The sequence below is a fragment of the Megalops cyprinoides genome, chromosome 12 (genome assembly GCF_013368585.1).
Source record: "Megalops cyprinoides isolate fMegCyp1 chromosome 12, fMegCyp1.pri, whole genome shotgun sequence".
NCBI classification, from domain to species: domain Eukaryota; kingdom Metazoa; phylum Chordata; class Actinopteri; order Elopiformes; family Megalopidae; genus Megalops; species Megalops cyprinoides.
This window is the reverse complement of record NC_050594.1, coordinates 10,139,171-10,165,171: the sequence shown is the minus strand read 5'-3', so window position 1 is coordinate 10,165,171 and position 26,001 is coordinate 10,139,171. Positions and strand designations below refer to the sequence as shown.

The 26,001-nt window shown below is 45.4% G+C and overlaps 2 protein-coding genes across 4 annotated transcripts; one reads left to right on the top strand and one right to left on the bottom strand.

Annotated features, from left to right (window-relative positions):
* The first annotated feature begins 359 nt into the window (after positions 1-359).
* LOC118786995 (disintegrin and metalloproteinase domain-containing protein 17-like) lies at positions 360-15,436 on the top strand. 3 transcript variants are annotated; one of them, XM_036542367.1, is made up of 20 exons: positions 360-797; positions 5,213-5,345; positions 5,530-5,663; positions 5,925-6,013; positions 6,764-6,941; positions 8,282-8,412; positions 8,923-9,009; positions 9,316-9,426; positions 10,051-10,195; positions 10,645-10,721; positions 11,000-11,152; positions 11,770-11,969; positions 12,321-12,424; positions 12,710-12,844; positions 13,152-13,282; positions 13,452-13,530; positions 13,950-14,038; positions 14,272-14,328; positions 14,644-14,680; positions 14,995-15,436. In XM_036542367.1, exons 1-20 carry the CDS (start codon positions 674-676, stop codon positions 15,363-15,365), a joined length of 2,565 nt encoding a protein of 854 aa, XP_036398260.1. In that variant the 5' UTR covers positions 360-673; the 3' UTR covers positions 15,366-15,436. The 3 variants fall into 3 exon arrangements, with proteins under 3 accessions (XP_036398260.1, XP_036398259.1, XP_036398261.1); XM_036542366.1 differs by having other exon boundaries at positions 10,630-10,721; XM_036542368.1 differs by lacking the exon at positions 14,644-14,680 and having other exon boundaries at positions 10,630-10,721.
* A 4,303-nt stretch (positions 15,437-19,739) lies between these two features.
* iah1 (isoamyl acetate hydrolyzing esterase 1 (putative)) lies at positions 19,740-23,941 on the bottom strand. Its single transcript, XM_036541639.1, has 6 exons — positions 23,862-23,941; positions 23,404-23,456; positions 22,864-23,012; positions 21,413-21,574; positions 20,877-20,998; positions 19,740-20,128 (listed from the first exon to the last, which is right to left on the bottom strand). Exons 1-6 carry the CDS (start codon positions 23,922-23,924, stop codon positions 19,940-19,942), a joined length of 738 nt encoding a protein of 245 aa, XP_036397532.1. The 5' UTR covers positions 23,925-23,941; the 3' UTR covers positions 19,740-19,939.
* Positions 23,942-26,001: the final 2,060 nt, after the last annotated feature.

The window sequence follows — 26,001 nt, the reverse complement described above, 5'->3', positions numbered from 1 at the left end:
CTGAATACGACACATCAATCTGAGTCGATAATGCCCCCAGGCAAAATAAACAATTTTCTGGTACCACATATCTTGTGTCTTAAGCTGATATTTTACAAAAGCTTAAAATGAAAAAATACAGTCCGTGTCTTAGGACGCTAACTTTCTCTAAGTAGTCTTTGGGACAAGCTACATTGAGCTGGGAGCATACCCCATACCTCCGCTGCACTGAGACCTGGCCATTTTAGTAGGCTAAGGACACCACACACAGTAGCCAAGGAGGAGAAGAATTCGCACAGCTGCCGTTTTGCGCTGCATTACAGGATTTTCGTCAACAATGACAATGTACTTCCGGACATGAGTAGTTGTAATCAGGGAAACGAACTACAGCAGCTATTAGCTGGCTAGCAAGTTAACAGCACTAAATGGCAAGTCGTTTGCTACATAGTATACATTTGCTACAAAATTGTTTTCGATAATGATACAGATGTAGTTATCTAGCTGGTAACAGCTAAGTTACATATGTTGCACATCAAAGTTTCCGTTAGCATGTTTAGCTAGCTAATGGTATCGCTAGCCAGATGCAGTAGCTAGCAGCTAAGTTAAGTCTAACCGCCAGTTAAGAGCCGGTTTTTATGTTCATGTCAATAAGGGAAATTTGTAGTGTTATGATACTGTGAAACGGTTTCACATCATGTCTGTAGTGGCCACGACGAGACCTCTCGTTGCGATCTCGTTGTTACTGATTTCTGTTTGCTGGGTGGATAGTGCCGTAAAACCATTACAAGATGCTGAAACACGGGAAGATGCCGAACTCGGTGAGTAATTCTCTGTGACACACCTAGCTAGCAAGTTAGCTATCCAGCGAAAATATTTTCTCGCACCATATCATAGCTACTGGTTTTTTCTGTCTGGAATCTACAGCAAGTCGCAAGCAGCTACCGATTGTCATTGTCGCGTAGCGCAGCTGTACCATTATTTGCAATATGGAAATGAGTATAGTTGGCCAGCTAAATTAACGTTAGCTGGTCTTCAGGTTTGTTACTAGACTACATGAAATGGCCTGGCTAGGTCAACGCGTTGGTTGTACCATGCATTAATTCAGTGAATTGGTAGTGTCATGCGTGGAGTTAGACTGTTTAGCAATTCAGTGTGAACATGTCTGCATGTAGCACCATGGGTCCCAGGGAAACGCTATTTCAATTCTGCTGTATACTTGTATATGGATGGGCGGACAAAAAATCTCTTTTGACTTGACTCGACTCTTGACTTTAGAGGTAGGCTGAATGCTAAAGAGATCTGCGTCAAACTACAGTATAAAAACTCAGATAATTTTAGCTGAATTCATGTTTAAGATATGTGTTTGTTTAAACATATATGCTTGCTGTTTTCAAACTGAAAAGAGGACAGTTTCCCCAACCAGAAATGTAAATAGACCAGCTTCACATGGAACGTGGTAGTCAGTGGGGTAGCACCTATCCTTCAACTGGTGCCCACTATGCTGTGGTACACAGTGTGAGTTGTAAATTGGCTTGAAGTTATGCACCATGCATTCAGAGGCTTAGAGAGTGAGCATAAATAGAACATACATGGAATTGCCACTCTTTATAGCCACATGTGTCCAATAGTGGGGGAATCAAATTACACTGCAATTACTTGCTGTTATCTCATAACAGAGGGAGGGAGTGTGAAATTGTTTGGTGTTGTGTTTGTTTGTTAACCTCGTTAGATAAGATTGCTGCCAATTGACAATTTTTCATAACCTAATGAGAGTGGAGAACTGATTGTCATCAACAATGTTACCTGTTGACTTTGCTGGAAGCCACTTTCATTAAAAGATGTCAATACAACAAATCATTCTCTGATTTATACAATTACATTATTTAAAAAGTAGGCTTTGAAGATACAATAACTTTTTTTTCTCCTGTATTGTGTTGTCAGATTAGCGTAGTCTCTGTGTAAATATAGTTTATATACGACAATTTAAAGTGATGTCAACCTACGGCTAAGTAATTATACTTTGATATTAGATATCACCCAAACCTTGTATTCACCTTAATTTGGCAGAGAGAAGAGAAGACATCATGTAAAGTAATGAATTGTTAGCTCATGTTAGGAGTATACTCAAGCTGCAGTGTACTCCCTCAAATCTGGTGAGTGATCTTGCAGATTTATACAGTGTACATGGCAGTATAAGCAGGTTTACAATGGCATACAAGAGCCATAACTGAGATAACTGAGAGCTGAAACTATCCTTTTATAGGAAAGAAGCCGAGTTTATCAGTTCATGGAAACAGCAAAGAGGTAAAGGGAATCGGGCACAGATCAAGGTGGTGAACGCCACTGGTGAACTTCACCGCCAAGTGTTTGAAAAATGAGTACCTGGGCATATCTTTTATGCAGTTACAGTAAGCACGTGAAATTACTGATATTTGCATGTGCTCTCATTTTTGTAAATGCTTCAAAGACTGGTTATCAAATAATCAATTGTAAACAATTGAAAACTGTCAGTGCAGTGTGGTAAAGGAATAGCACATTTGAATAAACCAACAATTCAACAAAACCTGTCAGACAGGTTGGAGATGCCCTATGGGAAATGTGGTCTGGTGCAGGTCTGGGTCATCCAAGGAGGTTTAGAATGAGGATGGTGTTAACTCTGTGATGTCTCCTCATGTTTCCACCGGCAGTGTCCCACCGTTCTCAGTGTTTGGTCGCCTGTCTTTGATCATTGTATGAGTGTTGGGTTTCAGGTACATTGGGACAGTGTGGCTCAGTTTATCGAGGACTCCCCTGATAATGTCTCAGACCTTCACATCTCCATGTCCATCCTGGATGGGTTGTTATTGGTTGTTATTAGTATACAATCATGATGTGCAAGGACAATCAGTACCACCCCTCTGAGAAAGCTCTGCCCAGTCTCCACCCACCCACACCACTTAAGGAGAAATTCACACATAGTGGATGAGCAGGGTGTGAAGAACACAGATAAAAGTGTTGAGGTTTCATGTACTCTCCTTCTATGGAAAATCCTCAGTTCATGCTGAGCAGAGTAAAAGCCCGGTTAATTTCAGACAGCCTAGTTTGGTGCTTAAGAGACCAGGTTTAAACTAAACTGACATCAAGTTGTTCACTGCGACATCAGACAGATTGCAACTGGCATTTCTGTGCTTGAGCCATGATGGAAATGATCTATGTACGTGTGTGCTGGGGGTGAGGTACTCCTCAGACCACCTCAATACCATATCTGCCTGTGTAGCCATGGTAGCGCTGCTTTAGCATGCTGTCCTTGTTCCCAGGCAGACGTGTGTTTGCAGCTCCAGGCAGAAGTTGCCTGTAAGTGCTGATCTACGTCCTGTTTTGCTGTTTAGCACATAATGGCTAAGGTTAGAATTGTGGTTGGTGAAACTGACCCGAGATCAGCGCTGAAGGGCAATGCCTGCCTCAAGTGTATTTCCACTGGCCACCTTCTGTCATGAAATTCACAAAGTCTAAATATCTCTGCTGTCTGATCGTGACAGATTCACTGCTGTTCCTGTGCTAGAGGTATGTGTTCTTAATCATCATTGAGAGGCAGTTCATTAGGCAGTCAACAACAGATTCATTAGACAAATGTCAGGATGTCATTGTATTTTTAACAAACTTCTGTATAGTTCTCTTCATAACCAAGGTGATCTGTAAAGATAGGATATATTTTAAATCTGAATATATAATATAAAAACCAGAAACTCTGCCTGAAGTACAGGACCTTTAGTTCAGTGAGACGTCTTTTTCTTCACCCTTGCGTTTGAACATCATTGACGTGTCTTAGTTAAGAATTCCAGCCCATGATGACAGAGCAGCTGTAGCCTGAGGCGGACGATGCTTATCGAAGCCAGCCTTTGCCATACTCACGCATAGGTGAGGGATCTGTGTGTACAGCACTGGTCCTGCAAACAAACAGCCATTTAAAATTCCAGGCAGGTTCACCGGCCCATCGCCTTGCGACGGGGGGAAAAAATGACGCAGAGGGTCATCTCTGCCCTCGACCCCATGGCCTCGAGGCAAATGTGACTCAGAGTCCATCGCTCTCCATGTCAGAGGAGATACACACGCTTAGGCCAGTATGAGGCTGCAGCAGTCACCCGGGGGGGTCGATTAGGGAAATTAAAGAATCAGATCAGCTTCTTTCTCTACAACCATCAATTTAAATCACATCTGATCAGAGGCTGAAGTGAATTGTACATTTTCTTTAAAATGTAACATTTTTAAGTGAGTAACAGGAAGCGTTCATGAATAAGCAACCAACCATACTTTGCCTGAGTTTGTGTTTTTCCACACAATCATCTTAGGTGCCATTTAGCAGAAAGTTGGGCTGTCTTTGGTCTCCGTGCTAAGAGTGGGAGGTGGAAGCTTTGTTTGAGTCATGTGTGCCCTGCCCCCAGGGGACTCTCGGTGACAAGGACAACCCACCAGCGCAGAGCGAAATGCTTCAGCTTTCAAGTGCCGCTGTAATTATGAGGCTTCAGCTCTGCTGCTGCTTAAAAATGCATGAACGTCCTTGTGTTTTAGAGGACACGGTTACATCAAACATAAATGTGTAAAAAAAAAAAAAACAAACACCCCCTAAAACAGGCTTATGGTCATTGAGGTTATTGTGATTTGGATCTGGTCTTGTGATTTTGCTGTGTGGACTGACATTTCATAGAAACGGTGCACAGTGAGTGGCAGGTTTTTATAACTGCATATATTACAATATCATTATCTGAAAAACCTTCCCTGAACACAGATGGGTCAGTCTTCTTTAGAAGGCTGATGTGAGCGTGGTTGCAGAAACAATCAGTTTAATCTTAATTCAGCATATATTAACATTTATTGCCTGTGTGGGATGTTGCCATAAAAGCAGGGAGGTGGGTAGGCAGCTTAAATATGGCTAAAACACGTGTGTTTGTACTGTAAACGTACTACCTCCTGTGACATGTCTTCTTAACTGAAGCTGAAGAAACTTCCCAAATTTGGCTCCGCATTATTTTTCTTGCTCTGTTTCTAGCCTCCTTCATTACATAATTAATTTGCTTATCCAGAGTAACTTGCAACCCTGGTCTCACAACTCTTACATGTTTCATACATTTCTCATATTTCATGTAGTATCCATTCATAGACCCGGTTAGTGAAGCAGTGCAGGTTATCAAACCTGCAGCCGTTTGCTCACAAGCCTAGCTCCTTACCCGCTGCCCCACCCTGCCCCCTCTCTCAGACACGATCCGCTCCATGCTGTCGGACTTCGAGGTGCTGCCCGTGTCCAGCCTGCTTCAGCACTCGCTCAGAAAGAGGGACGTCCAGGCGCAAACCCACGCCGAGAGGCTGCTCAGCTTCACTGCACTCAACAGGTGAGCCTCCCGTGCACCTTATTCCAACAACGAAACCCAAATCTGACTTCCTGTCCTCCGCTGCCCTGTTAATCATATGTTTTATACATGAACATATTTTTGTTCACAAAGTCCACTTCTCTCAGTGTTAAATTGTTCAGACAGCTGAAACATTTCCTCTCGTGTTGAATTCATTTTGTTGCAGGCATTTTAAGCTTTACTTGACGACCAACACAGAGCTGTTCACCAAAGACTTCAGTGCAGTGTTTGTAGACAGAGACGGAAAGGAGGAGAGTTACGAGGTGGATACGCAGAATTTCTTCACCGGACATGTCGTAGGTGTGTATTTTTGTGTCACTGCCTGTCTGTCGGTGTGTCAGTGTTTGTCTTTCTGTCTGTCTGTCTCTTTGTACAGGTCTGTCTGTTTTTGTGTTTCTGTATAGTTAGCAGTTAGCAGAGGCCTTTTAGCAGTAGCTGACTATGGAGCAACATGGAGCTCTGCTCTCCGCTGTCTCCTCCTGACTGTGAAGGACGGCATGTGTGCATCTCTGTTTCCTACTGGCTGTGGCTCTAACTCACTGTCTCCCCCTGTCTGTGAAGGAGAGGAACACTCACGTTTGCAGGCCCACATCGATGGTGATGACTTCTCCGCCCATATCCTGACCAAGGAGGCCGAGTACAACATAGAGGTATGACCTATTTCAAAGAGACACTGAGTGTGCTGTTGAGTGCCCATTTACAAAGGGAGCAAGTGCAAGCTGAGATCACAGACCCCCATCCCTTCACTGCCATCTAGTGGTAAGATGTTGTATTGAAGTGTGTGTGGTCAGATGGATACAAAGCATATTTAGTTAATGCCTAGGGGCTAGGCTGACTAACACAGAAATTTCAAAGTTGTATAATCATTATATTTGACATAACAATGTCTCTGGGGGATGGATTGATATGTGAAAACTGAATGCATAAAAACATAAAAAACATAAAAGCTCACAAATGTAGCTCCTCAAAGCAAACGACTGCTGTGGCTTTTCACAAAACCTCTTTGTGTTGAAGCCTTTGATTTAGTATGAAATTCTGTTCCCTTATTTTGATGTTTGACCTGAAGGTTGTAAAACAAATTTAAGAGGCTGTTAGCTTTTTTGTTTCTGTCAGCTTGAAATAAAGCCTGACAGATGCGCTATATGTAATGGAAACTGGCAACATTCACTTGAATTTGTGTTTCAAAGACAAACTTGTATTGCACACTGAAATGTTTGAGTTCTGACTGTAATTTGTAAACTACCCAGAGAAACAGAGGCAAAGAGTCCAGGTTGTGGAAAAAAAAAATAAGCCGGCAATATGAGAAATAAATGTAAGGGCTGTAGCACAGCAGCAGGAATTGCCAACATGCTGGTTTGTCTAAACTAGGTTCATTTATCCTGTCCCTTCTTTGCCATCAGCCCCTGTGGAGGTTCACAGAGGCGCCCTCTAGTGGCCAGCTCCTGGTATACCGCTCAGAGGACATCAGAAACATCACACGACTGGCATCGCCCAAAGTGTGTGGCTACATGGATGCTGATGCCAAGGAGCTCCTCCCAGAGGGGCTGCAAGAGTCTGGAGAGGAGGAACGAGAGCAGGGTGAGTGAGAGAGAGAGAGAGAGAGGAGTGAGTGAATCTGAGAGAGCTGAAGGGATGAAGAGTGTGAGTGTAAGGGACGGAAGGAGGAGTGAAGGTTGTGTGGGACAGACAGTGGCGTGAAGTGGGGCTACTGTTGTACAGAGATTATCCCCTGGGAGAGTCCAAGGATTTAGTCTTCATACTGAAGGCAGCATGAGCTCTAAATGTGTGCCCTGCCCATTCTCTCGCCGCATGGAGTATTCTGGCATAACGCTCACTAACCACCGCTATAAGGTCATTCATTATTCATTCGTAGTCATTATGCATTATTATGCAACGTTGATAATGGGCTAGTTCTGAAAGAACAGTGAGTCATATTTTGGTTCAAGGGTGGCAAAGTTGCCACAGGCAGGGATGTCATTAGCTCTTTAACGAAGAGCAAGTTTGGGGAAAAAAAACAGCACAAAAACAAAAAACAATGAGAAAACTGAACAATTATGTTACCCCATGTGATAAAGGAAGCATGACGGGGGAGGAAAGGGACATACACTGGATGCTTCTTGCATTATGTGATGGGCCAGAACAGGCTAGTTTGTTTGTTCCTTATTTTGTTACATACTGTAGAATCATAGGCACCAGTACATAGCAGGCGCCCAGTGGATTCACTGATCTTTATATCATCTAGACGGGCTTACAGTGTCACAAATAATTAGATGAAGGCAGCTCTTTTTTCACTTACACATCAAGGGCTGGTAGTTGGTACTGGGGTTCAAGATAAGGGATAGGCATCATGGAGGGGTTCTGGTGTTAAAGATTTTAAAAGGGTATAGACCCAGAATAAGGTTGCCCAGCGCTGCGCCCGCAGAGCCTCCAGCATCATCATGGACCCCGACCACCCCTCCCACAGCCTGTTTTCCCTCCTGCCATCGGGCAAGAGGTACAGAAGTATCCGTACCGGGACCACCAGGCTTCTAAACAGCTTTATACCCCAAGCTGTGAGGATCATGAACACTCTTGCCCCCCCCCCCTCACTGAACCACTAACCCCTCCATAGGACCAGACAGACACTTCTCTCCACTAGTGCAATCCTTTTCACGCTGCACCTGGCACTTTTTGTAAAAACAAAAAAGATAATTTACTGACAGTACATGCTGCTATTCCCCTCCAAATGTTTACAAAACTGAGTGTATTGTATATAGATATGTGTTGTTCTAATTTTCTAATTTATGTACACTGTTGGTATAGGAGAAACGGCATTTCATTTTTGATTATACATAAGTGCATGATAAAATGACAATAAAGGAAATCTGAATCTGACAACCTGTGCTCGTATTCCCCCCACCCGATCCCCCGACACACAGAGTTCTCCCACAGAGCCAAGCGTCAGGCACATGACCACAGGAAGAACACCTGCCCTCTGCTGCTGGTGGCCGACTACCGTTTCTTCCGCCACATGGGCCGCGGCGAGGAGAGCACCACTCTCAGCTACCTGGTGAGCCGTCCGCGGGGACTCCAGTGCTCCAGCTGGAGTGTCCGTCTCTCCATCGACTCACGCATTCATTGACTGACTCGCTCACTCAGTGAATTATTCACTCACTCATTTGCTCACTCACTCAATGAATTATTCATTCACTCCACAAACTCATACGCTCATTTATTCACACAGTCTCCTCACAGGTTCACTCATTTATGCCACTCACTCATTCACACATTCATTAATTCACTCCACTCACATGCTCACTCATTCCGCATTTGTTCACTCACTCACCACACTCATTCACTCACACACTGACCATGCAGCTGTCCTTTGTGTTATCACTAGCTGGTGAACCAGCACTAAAGGGCATCCACCAAAACCTCACCAGTGCCTGCTTTTCTTCTTTACACAATCACTGTAGTGTTACCATGTTAACCTTTGCATGAACAGTGATGTCACCATGCAGAGATGTTTCTTTATGATGCAGGTGAGACCATATCTTTCTGTCTCTCCCTGGTTCTACAGATCGAACTGATTGACCGAGTGGATGACATCTACAGGGACACATCATGGGACGATGAGTATAAGGGCTATGGAGTACAGATCCAGCAGGTCAGGGAGGCCTGTGTTTGAATAAAATATGACTGTGTCTGCATTGCTTTTGTACCACACAGAAATATGGCTAACTGCTGTTGTGGGTCAGGTCTGCACTGAAGTCCAAATCATGGCTGTAAGCGTAGCTCCATTGTCTCCACAACTGCAAAAGCAATAGTGTTTGATAAAGTGTTTCATGCAAAGAGGCTCTTTAAGCAGCTTGTGAGTGTCAGGGTTAACCTGGGTTCCCCTTCTCTGTGGAGGGGAAAGCCTGCACACCTGCATTTGCTCTGGAGGTGAACCGTCCCCACACTGTCTCTCCAGATCATCATCAACAAGGAGCCCACTGCCGTGCCAGAGGGCGGAGCTCACTTCAACATGCAGGGGAGTCCCGTCAGTGGCAAGGACGTCTGGGACGTCAAGAAGCTCCTGGAGGTGAGACAGAGTGAGGAACGTGGACACGAGAAGAGCATCAAGGGCTGGTCCCTGAAACAGGATCAGCAAGCGGCATTACTGCCCTGAAAAAAAGACCGCTGGTTATCCCTACTCTTCCCTGAAAAGTGATCAGTAACATCCTTACTGTTCCAACGAAATGTACTATTCCAATGAGAAATGTTCTCCAATGAGAGCTGTTCTCATTATACGCATCAGTTCAGAGGTAGGATTACGCGCAATCCAATTATGAACTTGTACATTTCAGCTTGTCTGCACAACAGAATAGAAACGGGATGAAATTAAGAATGTTGAACAAGGTTAGACTGGTGCAAAAAGAACATCCCTCTCATTGCCTTTCATTTAACATCCGCAACATCAGTGTCAGCAGTAATGATGATGGGCATTAATAACAATATGAGTATTGATTCTTTGGCATCTTTCATCTCCAGCTCTATAAACTCACTTCATAGTATAAGAACACATGCTAGGTCAGCCATACTCGGGGTGAATCATTTTAAAAGGGAGGAAGAATCTGAACTTTGGTTCAATTTAACATGGTTTCCGTGCGAGTGTTGAGAGTGCCACAGATTTCAGCTTTTTTGTGGGATTTGTATTTTTCAATAGCAATTCAGCTCCGACATCGCCGAGAACGCCTCCACCGTGTGTCTGGCCCATCTGTTCACCTATCAGGACTTTGACGAGGGGACGCTCGGCCTGGCGTATGTGGCCCCTTCCAAAGCCCAGGCCCTTGGGGGTCTCTGTCCTAAAGGTAGGAGATGTGTCAGCATTTCATTCTGGCAGTGACTGAGCAGCCTACGCGGCAGTAGGGTCCCACACTGACTGTTTCATTGAGTCAGCGGGGGAGCAGCTCTTCCAGAGTAACTGCAGTACCTCCAGGTCCTGAGTGGCTCAGTCAGTTAAAGCACTTGTTCTGAGCACAGGCTGAACCCTGCTGCCTAAGACTTTGCACATTCTGGTCCAGACTATGTCATTAACTGACAGTTGGCTCCATTCTGCCGGGGCTAGGGTGGTCCCCTCATCCCACCACACAACCTGTAGCAACTTGTCAGGTGCCTGTGAGATTTCTTAAGCTACTGACAAAATTGATTCAGTTTGGCATGAGTCATTATATATAGGACATCATTTCAGTATGAGAGAAATGCAGCTCTTTTGTCAAATAAATGTGTTTGTCTTTGATTTTAGTGTACTATCCCCCAGGGTCTGACAGGAAGCCCAGTTATCTGAACACCGGATTGACCAGTACAAGGAACTATGGGAAAACTATTCTAACCAAGGTTGGTTTCAGCTCTCAGTGATACAATAGTTGCAAGTTTGTAATAATTAGTAGTGATCTGAATGAATGTCTGTGTGCAGGAAGAATTAAACACATGTTCTGAACATACAGTCAGTTATGAATTAAAAACTGTCCTGATATTTTTGTTCTCTATAGCAGAAATAATAGCTCTTTTAACTATGTTAGCGTCTATTTAAGAACACATGACATTTTGGTTGGTGGTACAGTGATATAGGCAAGCACTGTCGGACGGGGAATGAATGTGTTTTTCTCTAACAGGAAGCCGATCTAGTGACGACTCACGAGTTAGGTCACAACTTTGGAGCAGAACATGACCCAGACAACGTTCCCCTCTGCGCCCCCAGTGATGACCAAGGGGGGAAATATGTCATGTACCCCATCGCAGTGAGCGGGGACCACGTCAACAACAAGGTACCACAGAGTCGGGTACTACCAAGTTCCTTAAGCCCCAGTAAGGTACTACCAAGTCCTCTGCTCCAGCAGGGTACCACAGAGTCCAGTCAGGTCCAGTAATGTAACACAGAGCTCTCTCAGCTTCAGTAAGGTACTAAAGAGCAGTACCTCAAAGCAGGTCTCACCTCGGCCTGTGCACCCCACAGCAGTTCTGAACTCTCTATTTGTGCACACCATAGTGGTTCTGAACGTCCTGTCTGGGCTTCCCTCAGTGGTTCTGAATTTCCTGTCTGTGTGCCCCGCAGTGGTTCTGAATTTCCTGTCTGTGTGCCTCGTGGCGGTTCTGAATTCCCTGTCTGTGTGCCCCGCAGTGGTTCTGAATTTCCTGTCTGTGTGCCTCGCAGCGGTTCTGAATTCCCTGTCTGGGCTTCCCTCAGTGGTTCTGAATTTCCTGTCTGTGTGCCTCACAGCGGTTCTGAATTCTCTGTCTGTGTGCCTCGCAGCGGTTCTGAATTCCCTGTCTGTGTGCCTCACAGCGGTTCTGAATTCTCTGTCTGTGTGCCTCGCAGCGGTTCTGAATTCTCTGTCTGTGTGCCTCGCAGCGGTTCTGAATTCTCTGTCTGTGTGGCTCGCAGCGGTTCTCCGACTGCAGTAAGATGTCCATCGGGAAGACGCTGAGGCACAAGGCGCCACTGTGCTTCCAGGAGAGGAACAGCCGGGTGTGCGGGAACTCGCGGGTGGAGGAGGGCGAGGAGTGTGACCCGGGGCTGCTGCACCTCAATGACGACCGCTGCTGCACCTCCACCTGCAAGCTGCGGCCCCACGTGCAGTGCAGGTGAGCACAGCTTTGCGTCTGCAGCCGGTGTAGGAGGGATCCCAGAGCTTAGAGTCAGATGCTCTGAGCATTCCTGAAGCTTCATTTAAAGGCATACTTTCCCTGTCGTCGCTTTTCTTCTGCCAGAGCAGCTTGTATGAAGTTCAAGTTCCTACTAAAGCAGGTGTACCTGTGAAACAGAAACCCACAGTCAGCCGAGGATCATTCTTGCCTTGTGGGCCCCAAAGCATTGAAGAAATGTCTGAAAACACCATCCATAGCTTTTAACCCTGTCTTCAAAAGCTCTCGTGACAAACCCATATAGTTTTGTCCCAGAAAGTTCCTTCAATAACGATGCTACCCCTCATGCAGTGACCGGAACAGCCCTTGCTGTAAGAACTGCATGTTCGAGGAGGCAGGGAAGACGTGCCAGGAGCCCATTAGCGCCACCTGCAAGGGGACGTCCAACTGCACAGGTGAGCCCCCTTCCAGACAGGTGGCTTTAGAATACCGGGTGAAGGTGCCATTCTGAACATACCTGTAATCATTGGAGCTGTGATTACATCGGCAGTGGTCTCTATACCTCCAATCACATCAAAACATCAGCATGCAGTATTTCTACAGTATCAATTTGCCTACATGTTTGGTTTAAAAAAACAGATCTTAAGTGGTTGATTGAGATGGTGAGTAACAGTCCCGCCCCCTCTTTGTTTTTATTTTCTTGTTGTCCCTGCCTGTGACCCCCCCCGTCCTCCTACTAGGTACTAGCAGTGAGTGCCCGCCTCCAGTCAACGCCCCCGACGACACAATCTGCGTGGACATGGGCCGCTGCCGTGGCGGCAAGTGCGTCCCCTTCTGTGAGGCTGTCGAGAACCTCAAGTCCTGCGCTTGCAATGGTGAGACAGCACCACCTGGAAGGGAACTACAGAACTGCACAAGGTCGCTGGGCGGTTTTCAAACTGTGTTTTCACAAAGGGCCACAGTGCTCCCTGAGAAAACGTGAGCAGTGATCAGCCTTACTTTTTACAACAGGCGCGCTGTACTGTGGGATTCTCACTCACTCAGGCTGAGCAGATCAGTAACAGCTCTGATTTACGTGCCGTCAGACCAGTGTCTGTTAGAGTGTGGAGGGCGAGCTCCTGGCGGATGTGGCGGTGTTCAGACTACAGTGGCGCTGAGTTTTCTCTCCGGTTTGTTCCTCAGAAACGGACGACTCGTGTAAGGTGTGCTGCAGAAATGCAGCCGGGATCTGTGCCCCCTTCAGAATGGCCAGCGGTGACTTCCTGTTCCTGCGCAAAGGCAAACCCTGCACCGTGGGCTTCTGCGATGAGGGCGTGAGTGACCACGCCCAACTGGGCAGAGGGTTTTACTTCCTGTTGGTCATGAATGAGAAGACAAAGTAATTCTGTTGTAAAACAGTTTTTAGTCAAATGTGAATATCGAGAACAGGAGTGTAATATTGCTGTCATTTACCTGTGAGTGTTGCCTGTGTTTTTGTCTCAGGGGAAGTGCATGAAGCAAGTCCAGGATGCTGTCGAAAGGCTGTGGGATTTCATTGACAAGCTGGATATTAACACTTTTGGTGAGTGAATTCGCTGTGTGTCTGGCTGCAGAGTGTTGTCATGTTTCCCAGAGAGCCTGGGCAGGACGTAGTGATAGGGAGCAGGGCTCACAACTGAGAGGTTGCTAGTTTGATTCAGAAAAGGGAGTTCAAGAGAAACTCCCAGAACACTGTGGGTTACAAAGAACAGCATAATAGGAAGAAATGAAGACCGGCAATTCTTTATATATATCCATTCACAACATAAATGCAGACTGTTAAGTGGCAGGGGTGGCCATTGGTGGGATATGGTGGGCTGTACCTCTTCCGTACCTTCTCTCCCCTATTCACTTTCCCTTATCTTTTTCATCCCCATTCCTTTCTCCTTCTGTTTCTCTCCTTCTCTCTCCCTTCCTCCTCATTCCCCCCTAACTCCCTCCCTCTCTCTGTCTCTCCCTCAGGAAAGTTCCTGGCAGATAATATTGTGGGCTCTGTGGTGGTCTTCTCCCTCATCTTCTGGATCCCACTCAGTATCCTGGTCCACTATGTGGTAGGTCACCTGACTACAACGAATAATATGCGTTCAGCCAGGGGCTGCTTTTGAATTTAGACATTGTGTTTATATTTTATAAATCAAAGAAATATATTGTGCAGGTGGAAGAGTACTCCCATCTGGCATTGGTGTACGCTGTGTGATGTGATGAGTTGAATGTCTTCATCAGTTCCAGGGTGAAGATCATTTTGTTGCTTTGCGTCTGACCTGATGCGCTAATTCTGTTTTAGGATAAGAGTCTGGACCAGCAGTACGAGCAGAACACCAAGTCTCTGTTTTACCCTAGTGTGAGTACTGCGCCCCCTACTGTTCACTTCTCAATCTTTTCCTGAGGCTTAAATGAAGCATAAATACTGCCTAAATTCCACTGTTTCTCTGTGGAAACAAGGGCTGAGGGAGGAGTTATAGGAGTTATATGTCTAATTGTGAGTAGATGCAATTAAAGCACAGTGACACACCTGTAGAAAAGCTAGAGTAGATACTGGTCACCCTTTGGAATGGTTTTGCGTGGATGGCTCTGGTGAGCAGAGGGTTAAACTTAGAGTCGAGTCTCTGATTTGAACTGTCCATCACTGTCTACCTTGGCTAACCTGGAACTGCAGCAGATGATGGAGGAGTGTAATAGAGCTCCATCTACAGGTGAGTGAGGTGTGTCACAGGTGAGTGGGGTGTGTCACAGTTGGTAAAAGTTGCGGCACAAGTGGTTGATGTGTGTGTATAAGCGTGTGAGTTGTGACTTGTTGATCAGTGTTAGGTTTGTACTGTTCATGTGTGCACCAGCAGTTTGGGGTCTGTACACGTTATGTTGGTGTAGAGTGTAGAGTTTAAAATGTTGTGAGGTGTGCAGCAGTTGTGTTTCTCAGAAAGTCACCCCTGGTCACCCCTGTCTGTCTGTGTGTGTGTGTGTGCGCGTGTGTGTGTGTGTGTGTGTGTGTCACTGTCTGCATCACCAGAACGCAGAGATGCTGAGCAGCCTGGAGTTGCCGCCCGTTCGCATCATCAAACCCCCCCCGCCCGCCCTCACCGCCGCCGCCCACTTTCAGCCCTGTTACCCAGCAGCGAGCAGCAGCAGCAGCCCGAACCCCGGCCCAGCACCGCTCCCCGCGGGCCCAAACCTGGCCACCATCCGGGAAGACCCCAGCATCGACTCGCACCTGGGCGAGGACGCGCTGGAGGACGCCTTCCCTCGCAGCGTCACCGCCACAAAGTCCTACGAGGACCTGACGCAGCGGCCGGCCCCCCGCAGCGGCAGGACAACGGCACTGCGGCTGCACAGGCAGGCCTGCATCGACAGCAAGGAGACCGAGTGCTGAGCCAGGACTGACCCTGCGTGCGTGCGCTCACACTCACAGAGCTCTCAATACACTCACACTCACAGACAAGCACTCAATGCACTCACACTCACAAGCACTCACTGCGCTCACACTCAGACAAGCACCCACTGCGCTCACACTCACAGAGCTCTCACTGCGCTCACACTCACAGACAAGCACTCACTGCACTCACACTCACAGAGCTCTCAATACACTCACACTCACAGACAAGCACTCAATGCACTCACACTCAGACAAGCACCCACTGCGCTCACACTCACAGACAAGCACTCACTGCGCTCACACTCAGACAAGCACCCACTGCGCTCACACTCACAGAGCTCTCACTGCGCTCACACTCACAGACAAGCACTCACTGCACTCACACTCACAGAGCTCTCAATACACTCACACTCACAGACAAGCACTCACTGCACTCACACTCACAGACAAGCACTCACTGCGCTCACACTCACAGAGCTCTCAATGCACTCACACTCACAGAGCTCTCACTGCGCTCACACTCACAGACAAGCACTCACTGCACTCACACTCACAGAGCTCTCAATACACTCACACTCACAGACAAGCACTCACTGCACTCACACTCACAGACAAGCACTCACTGCGCTCACACTCACAGAGCTCTCAATGCACTCACACTCACAGAGCTCTCACTGCGCTCACACTCACAGACAAGCACTCACTGCACTCACACTCACAGAGCTCTCAATACACTCACACTCACAGACAAGCACTCACTGCACTCACACTCACAGACAAGCACTCACTGCGCTCACACTCACAGAGCTCTCAATACACTCACACTCACAGACAAGCACTCAATGCACTCATACTCACAGACAAGCACTCACTGCACTCACACTCACAGACAAGCACTCACTGCGCTCACACTCACAGACAAGCACTCACTGCGCTCACACTCACAGAGCTCTCAATACACTCACACTCACAGACAAGCACTCACTGCGCTCACACTCACAGAGCTCTCAATACACTCACACTCAGACAAGCACTCACTGCACTCACACTCACAAGCACTCACTGCGCTCACACTCACAGAGCTCTCAATACACTCACACTCACAGACAAGCACTCACTGCACTCACACTCACAGACAAGCACTCACTGCGCTCACACTCACAGACAAGCACTCACTGCGCTCACACTCACAGAGCTCTCTGCACTTACACTCACAGAGCTCTCACTGCGCTCACACTCACAGACAAGCACTCACTGCGCTCACACTCACAGAGCTCTCAATGCACTCACACTCACAGAGCTCTCAATGCGCTCACACTCACAGAGCTCTCACTGCGCTCACACTCACAGAGCTCTCAATGCGCTCACACTCACAGAGCTCTCAATGCACTCACACTCACAGACAAGCACTCAATGCGCTCACACTCACAGAGCTCTCGATGCATTCACACTCACAGAGGAGCTCTAGCACACACACACACTCACAGAGCTCTCAGCATTCACACTCACAGAGCTCTCAATCCATTCACACTCATAGACAAGCACTCACTGCACTCACTCAACTAAAAGACACACTTTACTAAAACACTAAAACACTTGTGCATTCCGAGTCATTAAAACACTCAATGCATTCATGCTCACAGACAAGTACTCCCACATCTACAGTCACAGACAAGCACTCATGCATTGACATTGACACTGACACCGCATTGACAGGCACTGACACATTCAGTCACAGACAAGCTGTCATACATGCACACTAACAGAAAAGCACTCAGGCATTCACATTCAAAGACGAGCAAGAATATGCATGCACAGGAATGCCGCATGCGTGCACACACACACACACAGTAAGGGTAGGCAAAAGGGGGTACAGCTGGAAGTCTGCCACTTATGTGTGTTTCTTTATGCACATCATATATTTTAAAATGTAAACCTTGTAAATCTCAAGATCAGTTTGAAGATCTGCCTAAAACAAGAAAGAGAAGTACAATTCCAAGCTTTAGCACTACAATGTCAGGGCTACAGGTCAGATGCAGAGCGATTAGGAGCTGTGAATTGCCGTTAATCAGCTGGCAACAGCAGAAGCGCTCTCATTGTAGTCATGGCAACAGCTGGAGGGGAAGAGATGGGATACCTGGCTGACAGTTACTGCACAAATTGACAGCCGTTGATTGACAGCTGTTGACCTGGCGGGTGTGTTGCTGTAGCAGTGGGTGTCCCCCATTTGACTTTGCATCTCAGCGCCTGGTCCGTGACATCACTGACAATCTTTTTACTCGCACTCAAGAACGCCCCCACACGTGAGGCACAATCACTCCAGAGGTCAGAGGTCAGCACGTGAGCCGTGCCTCTGCTGGTCCCTCTGGTGAGCTGTAAGCACCTCTGTCATTACTGGCAGCACTTTAGTAGTTACAGATGAATCAGTTACGTTCACAAGGGGTGAGGGGTTTACAGTCAGCGCTCAAGACATAACCTGCCTCAGGGAATCCAGGCCTGGTGTTGCTGTTAACTTCCTGAATCAGAATCTAAGCAGGAAATACCCTGCCAATCCATGGGCAGTACTGATTCCAGCCTCTTGGTAACCCAGCCCTCACAAGTCTGGGAGGACAGTTATGTCTCATAGCCCTTTAATCTCTAAGTGTAGGCATCATATGGCCTACAATAGCACAGTGTCAACAAAAAGCTGAATGGTATTGTGTACAGCATGTATAAATCCAAACCACATAGGTAACCATTTTTTGTGCAAGACTTGTATCTACTTGATCTGTCATATAAACAATATGCTAAAATCTGCATCTCGTTTGTGGCCCCAGTGGACACCAGTCTGGTTACTGGACTACAGCCATTTTGGGGCTACTGTTAACAGAAGTTTCTAGGTATTCTGACTGGAGAAAGTGTTACTGCTAGAGTAAAAGGTTAGAGATGTACTTATGTTTGCCATTTTTACACACAAGTTTATATGTAAATGTTTGATGCAACTATTCATACGGTACCAACTTCAGTGAACACATTCAGCTTCAACCTGAAGTCAACTAGCCATCACAAAGGCAACTGAAATGCTACTGATTTTCAGTGAACATATGCATATGTAGTTCAGTTATTGTGGTAAGCAATGTAGACTGTCATACAAGAATAAAACGCAACACTGCATCTAGCAGTAAACGGGAAAAAGTAAGTTCCGGTCGCTTTACCTTATAGTTAATAGTTTTTTGTTTACTGTGAGATGCTGTGTTTCCAGACTTTCTTAAAAAGTGGTAACCTGTGTTGCATTCTATTTGGGGAAGAGAGGGACATGCTAAAAAAAAAAAGTCTGGAAGAAATACTCTTTTTTTTTTTTTTTTTTCTCCACCATTCAAAACTATGCTTGACCTGTTACTGGCCCAGAACCTTGTATCTGTGGTTGTGGTAAGTAGTGCCTTTCTGTTAATTCTGCCAAAATGTTGTGTTCATGGTTAGTGATGCTTTTTCTTGTGTTGAATGCAACATCAGAAACCTGTGACAGGAGTGATGCACCAGTGTGCCCACACTGAGAGAGCACAGCTCCAGCTTGTCTTTAGCGGAGCATCAGCACTGCTGCGATTCCAGTGCAGTTTGAGCTGGATGCACATCTGTAGCCCAGTCACCTGCAGTTTGTGAATGTTATGACTTAATTTTTTGTTGCCGTGGTAAAGTAAGTCCATGCGGTTGTGGCCATATTTTGGCTGATTTTCTATTTTTATGTGTTTTGCATGCTTTTTTGTGTTCATCTGGATTAGTGACTTGGCAGGAAGAAGTTATCAGTCGTCCAGTAACACTGTAATATCCAAGTCACTCCAACGCTAAAGATTTCTCTATGCCTTCTGTACAAGACAGTTCTGCTGAGATGGTTTATTGTTAGCAAGACCTCACACATTGCTTTGCTTCCTGTCCCTGATAAAAGAGTTCTGGTGCCGTCTGCTCTCTGATCTCATGCTCATGAATATTTAAGAGGAAGAGATCCTGAAAGCGATTCTAATTGATTGTGAGATTCACACACTTTTCTGTATAGATTAGAATGATTATTCACAAGCACCTGGCATCTGTAGAACACTTCAGGTTCAGCAGTGGCAGAGCCAAACTGTCCATCTCTTTACAAAGATACATTATCTCTGCTCACTAAGAGCCTCCTGAAATGATGTTTTGGCTTGTTATGTCTTTTCCTCTGTGTATGGTGTTGTATGACCTGTGTTAGCCAAAAAAACAATGTTTCTCTGGTATTCAATCTCTATATCCAAGTGTGTAATGATCACATCGGTCAGGACACAAACACTAAAATAAAGTTTTATTTTGAAACTCTGCACAGCAGCTGCATAGCAGATGTCATTTGTGAGACATTTTGGACTAAAACAAACAGGTGTGAGTGCTTTTCTGAAATGCCGAAGTGACCCGTAGTAGAACCGTGTGTTCTAACAGAGGCATTTCAGAAACACTAGCCAGTTTCACTGCAGTGCAGTTAAAATGCATTACCAGGGAAGCCCACTGCCCTCATTGGACAAGACTGCCATTCGGGAGCAGTGGCCAGTGAGACTACAGGAGGTAGGGGCATTCAGTGGGCTCCGCCTCATTTGTCCTGAGTGCTCTCGGTGAGGAGGCTGGTCTCTGGACTTTTGGGATCCACGTCGCCCCAGTAGGGGAGGATCATGGGTAAAGGGTTGACCCGTCTTTCCAGCAGGCCCCACAGGTGCTCCGCCAGGAACGAGCAGCCTTTGTCGGACAGGTGCAGCCCGTCTGAGAGGTAGGCGGAGAAGTCCTGCAAGAGGAGTGTCCACAGTGAGGCACAATGAATGTGTCTGCATTATGTGATTGAGGGACACTTCTAGAGGTTTAACGAAATATTGTGAAATGATATATCATGATACAAAATGTGACGATCCACACTGTGGGGCTGAAAAATGGTTTAGAATATCTGTTTCGTATAACTACGCTACTAATCTCTATAGAACATGTCCAAACTGTACTCTTTGGTTTTAATTACATTATCTGAACAGCAGAGGGTGCAATAAACAAGCAAAAATGTTCAGTCTTGTAAAACCATTCTTTATGGGTTGCACTGGAAAGTACAGTCTGAATGTGGGCGTCTGCTTTTAAAAGCTAAGTGCTGTCATTTACTTTAGAAATCATTAACATGACTTTCCATAATTTGCACTTAAAATGATACATTCCATGTACAACTTCAATTTATACCTCAGGAATAAACAAGGAATCCTGTTCAATCATGATTTGTTTCTATTCAGATTCTGTTCAAAATATTGTGAGAATATCAAACCATGAACCCAGTCATGTGTACTGAACTGAACTGTGACCTGAGTGCATTACACCCCCCGCAAGACACTACCTTTTCATGGACTGCTTCCCTCAGTTACAGCCAAAATGAAGAGGCTCAGAATGAACCCCAGGTATAAAACTATATTGAAGCATGCGTGTTCGTGTGTATATGTGTATTGAGTGTATATGTGTGTGTACACACGTGTGAGAGAGAGTGTGTCACTGTGGCTTACCTGCCCGTCTTTCTGCATCAGAGTCCAGAGGTCCAGCACCTCCGCCCCACACTGCCCTGCAGCCTGAACACAGGCCTGGGCGTACTGCCCGGCCACCGCGTTCAGGCGATTCAAGGGACTGCCTGCAGGAGGAACACACCCTCAGTACAATCAGCAATACTCCAGAGTTTTCCTCAGAGAGGGTGATTGCTCAACCCGAGACTTGGTGGGTCACGGTATCTGCAGGGCTTCTCTACCCTGGTCCAGTTTAACCTCCCTCTCCAGATCTGAGAGACCTGGTGGTGTAAGAACAGCTGCTGGACTGAGTACCTCTGTTCTGGATGTCTTGTGAGGTGGATATTCCCACTGCTCAACACCTAACTGTGAAAGAGTGTGGTGATGGACAGTGAAAGAGAATGTTTCCACCATCTATAAATAATCTGAACCCAGCTCTGTAGTTTAATTAGTGAAAATGACATGAGGGAAGATGGGTACCTCTGCCCCGCCCCACGTCTTCACCCCACCCACCTGCCCTCTGCACCTGTCTGTCACGTCACCTTTCATAAGACACTCCTTCTCCCAGTCGGGCTCATAGAGGGGCGGAGGGGTGATGAAGATGACCTTGTCTGCGGCTACGCCCACAGAGGCCAGGTGCTTGACCATGTCCTTCAGGTTCTGAGTGTACTCCGTCAGGGGCACATGCTGCTGGGGGTTCCTGTCTGAGAAAGAGGACGGGGGCTTCAGTTTCGACTGGCCACACACACACTCCAAAAACCAGCTCCATTCTCTACCCCTAAACAGAACGTGCCCTAATCCCTATCTAAATGACTGCTTAATCTTATTCTGAATTTTGCATGGGACCATGACCTTTGACCTATGCCATCAGGGTACTTCATGATAGTTATTTATTCTGGTGCTTTGTATTAAAGTTAGTTAAGAGTGTGTGTGTTCATTTGGTATTCAGGGTCTACCCTGCCTTTTCAGTAGCTGTGTGTCACAAGTTGTAATATTTGTGGTTTGTATTTGCAGCTGTAATTCCTAATGCTCTGCAAGTTCCTTGAATGAGGGAATCTGACAAATAAATAGTAATAAAATTTTACAGGTATTTTGCATTTGTAGTATTGCACTCTACTCTGCGCTTTGATCTACTAGTTCTCTGCAAATTGCCATGCTGCAGGCTCTCTGTCAAATAGATATTAATTATCGCCAATCAAAAAATCATGCTTGGAAAATTATCACATGATAGTATTTATAGCGGCTTCCTAACTGTCCACTAACAATAAAACCAGTATTTGCTAGTCTGAATCAGATGACGTATTTCAAAAGCATGTTCAAGCACGTTCCTTCAATGTCTCCAATTCGTTCAGCAGTTGCTCACAAAGAATGATTTGATTGTTCTAAAATCTGCAGCGAAACAATTCACGAAGCAAGTGAAGGCTCCTATAATTTCATCAAGCAGCAAGTGAAGGGTCCTATAATTTCATCAAGCCCGCTCGCGTTTAGATCTTTGGACTCGTTACGCATTCTCTGACTTTGCGACTAACCCTTTCGTATACCGTGTGCCACAGATTCAGGGCCTTGTGAGCATCACGTATGACAGTCATATTATGAGAACCATGGCGTGTCATTCAAGTCATGTGGTTTCACGTGGTTGAAACGTTATTTGCTCTCTTGGCAGCTAGGCATTGCTTGTCTTTTCCTTTCCAAAAAGACAGAACAGGCAAGATTAGTTGTTTATTCAAAGGCTGCTATTTGGCCATAATCTCGACCTTTGCCGATCATCGATGATACAAGTCTAAGAAAGTAACAAGCTCGATTCCCTTATATCTTCTCTTCTTCCACGACCCCGTTCACAGTCAGGTGATGGCTGCTGTTAGGTGTCTTAAATAATGTTTCGCAGATTCTGCAGACTCGTTTGTGTAATAGTTTGTGCATATGATGATTGCAGAGCGTCAGAGAACAGGGTGAAGCTGGGCTGATCCAACAATCCATTATGTAACACTCCTACCCGGTAAAGAGCAGTCGTTGGCTCCGAAGAAGACGGTGATCGCAGCGATGTTTGCGTCTGCATTGGCTTGGTCGACGATACGAGGCAGCACAAGCTTAGCCCATCTGGTGTTGTAGCCAGACAACCCTCGGTTTATCACATCGCATTTCCTGCAAGATGCAAGAGACACGCTCTCAACGAAGCACAGCACAGAGCAGGACTTATTAAAAAAAAAACCCACAACACGCGCGACCAAGTATTTCAACGTGTCTGTCTTGGTGATTGGCATTTCTGGATGAATGAAGTAAAATACTCTACTCAGTGTGAAGTGGGTCACGGTATCAAAAGGAGCTTTACAACTGATTCCTAAAAATGACTCTGTTAAAAACTGTTAAAAACATGCACAACACGGCATTTTATTGACCCATGCTGCAATCACGTCACGTGAAACAGTGGACATCGGAACGAAAATGAAAGTTTTTAGTAGCTAGTCAGCAAAGTTAATCAGAGTCTTAAAAACTAATTTTTATGGACAATAATTTACATACCGGTATCACTCACCTGACTAGTTTATTTGCTATTTCGGAGCCCCATCCATTAGTTTGGAAAGCAAACTGAAATGAGCCAGCGAGATGTGTTAATCTGATTCCTAACCAGTCAGCAGAATAGCAATCGCTACAGTATACAGTACAGATTATTTTGTTTTAGTCCGTGTGTGACAGGCCTACCAGATACACGGTTAGCTAGCGCCAGAGAGCTATTTGCCTGCTGTACTGTTATTAATTCTGAGTTGACAAAATGACAAATGTTGCACTTCTAAATACACTTAACCTACAACACTGCAACAACATTATATGCTGAGAAACGGCATTGTTTAACATGAGTACACTAGTTTGCCTACTATTGTCTCTTGACTTTGCAAGCGTGCTGGTTACCGATGAATCAGTGTAGTTTAAACACTCGTTGATACCACTGAAACATATTATGCAAAATCAATTTGTTAGCAATCTCCTTCTTACCTGCGTGATAGAGTCCCCAAAAAGAATGACCTGGGGCCAAACGATTCGCTTTAACTTTGACATTACTGAAATCCGCGTCTGTCTGATGACCACCCGGATACTGTGTCATTCTGAAACGGTTCGAGCTTTTTCAACGAATCATTTTAGAGAGCAAAGAGAATTGGTTCCACATTCCGCCGGAATCTGCGTTTCTATTCGCCCAGTGAATTGAGTGACACAAACAATAGCCTATAGAAACATAACAAATCTTGAGCGGCGGCATTGGGTCAGCAGTGTGCAAGAGATTCTTAAAAGAGGGAAACACAAAATTAGTTCTGTTGCCTGCGTTAACCTGACCGGGCGTTTAAAACGCTGCAGACACAGAAGTATTATTCCCCGTTCGCGGATTTGTTTGCGCTGAGGAACAAGGTTGTGTTTTAACCACATGTTAACATAATTTGTTTGATAATGCACTTTTATAGAATACGCCTTTAGGGAAGTGCTAGCATTGGCGCATCTGCACGGATACTCCAATCTTCAAAGAGTAATGGGCACATGTGGCAAATCAGCAGCTCTCCAGAACAAACATGAACGGCATGAATCGATTCAATGAAAAATGTGCATCCCACCGCCCGGTGTCAGTTTTCGTCCGTTTCATTTTAATTAACGTTATCCAATGTCTGGATGTAGGCTAATACATATTGGGGAAATAACTCAAACTATTGCAACCAATTATCTTAAAGAAAACGAAATGTGAAGAGGAGAGGAGTTAATATTGTTTTATTCAATCAAGTATTGTTTTAATTAATTAATGACCGTTGATTCTAATTATTCTAACAGAAGGCCACGTTATCCAGTAACATATTTTTATGTAATACCTTTAGGTATCAAAACACTTCTGTACTACACATAAGTGATAAGTTATCGGGTGTTTCTCACCTGTCAGAAGGGTAGGTGCAACGCGTTGCAGTGAAAATTAACCACCAGAGGGCGCAATTGCTACATTGTTCACAGCACTGAGCAGAGAGTTCTGTAGAACACTTCTTAGTTTAAATCTGCTATGAAATGATTTACAGAATGAAGTAAATTCCTTTTAAATGGTACAAAGGAAATATTAATACACACGGTATTTTACGATCGTCTACGTTAATTTACGATAGTATCTACAATCCTTATTAAATAACCCTTCTGTAGAACACTTGTCAATGAGCCTTGTCTATTAGACTAGTTGAACTTACAATGTTATGGCCATGTGTTTGTGTTACATGAAGTGAGTAAAACGGCATTATGAGTTCGTTATATCCAAAACGTGCTCCAAAGTACAGAAAAAGGCCATTTTCAGTTTTCCAATTAACATCAACAATACAACTCTGACAGGCTACCAGCAGGCTACTTTCCCTCTACAGTATTCTCATAACTTTACAACAGCCATACTGCCACCCGTGTAACTATAAAAGTAATAATCAAAACTATAATATTTATGTACCTAACCACAAAAACATTTATAAAATGGATATACCAAGCAAATGACTGAATTAGACCAGAAAACAGGCGTGCCAATGAGATTTCCACAAACATTGCCACAACCCCTATAAGAGGTGAGAGGTGTGTCAAAGGAAATTGTCAATCTGAGACTCACCTGAACTGGAAGAACCTTGTTTTGCCATCGAGGAGCCACTGAGAGTAAGTTCCCTGGGGAGCACCAGCATTGTAGGTGCAAAGGCATGTGGGGCGAGAGAATGTGTCTGCACATGTAGGTATCTTGTTTTAGTTACACTTGTATTCCAAATCTCAAGAGCTTGCTGGTGTACCCTGAATGACAAGTTGGTTTACGCCTCCTGCAAACTCCATAAAAGCCTCGGAGCTGGCATGCCTGTTCATTTTGATGTTGCAATTTCCCACACCCAGGGAGTCATTACATTTACATCTTATCTATTTGCAACAGCTGGATATTTACTGAGGCAGTTGTGGATTGAGTGCCTTGTCCAAGGGTACAACAGCAGTGCCCCAGCGGGGAATTAGACTAGCAACCTTTCAGTTACAGGCCCTGCTAGTAATGATGGGTGTCCTGTATAAAACAAGACAACCCTCTCAAAGTGGATTTTTGCTTTGTGGTTGTTTTGCTCAGAGACCAGTGTTAGAAAGAGTTTGCCTTCAGTTT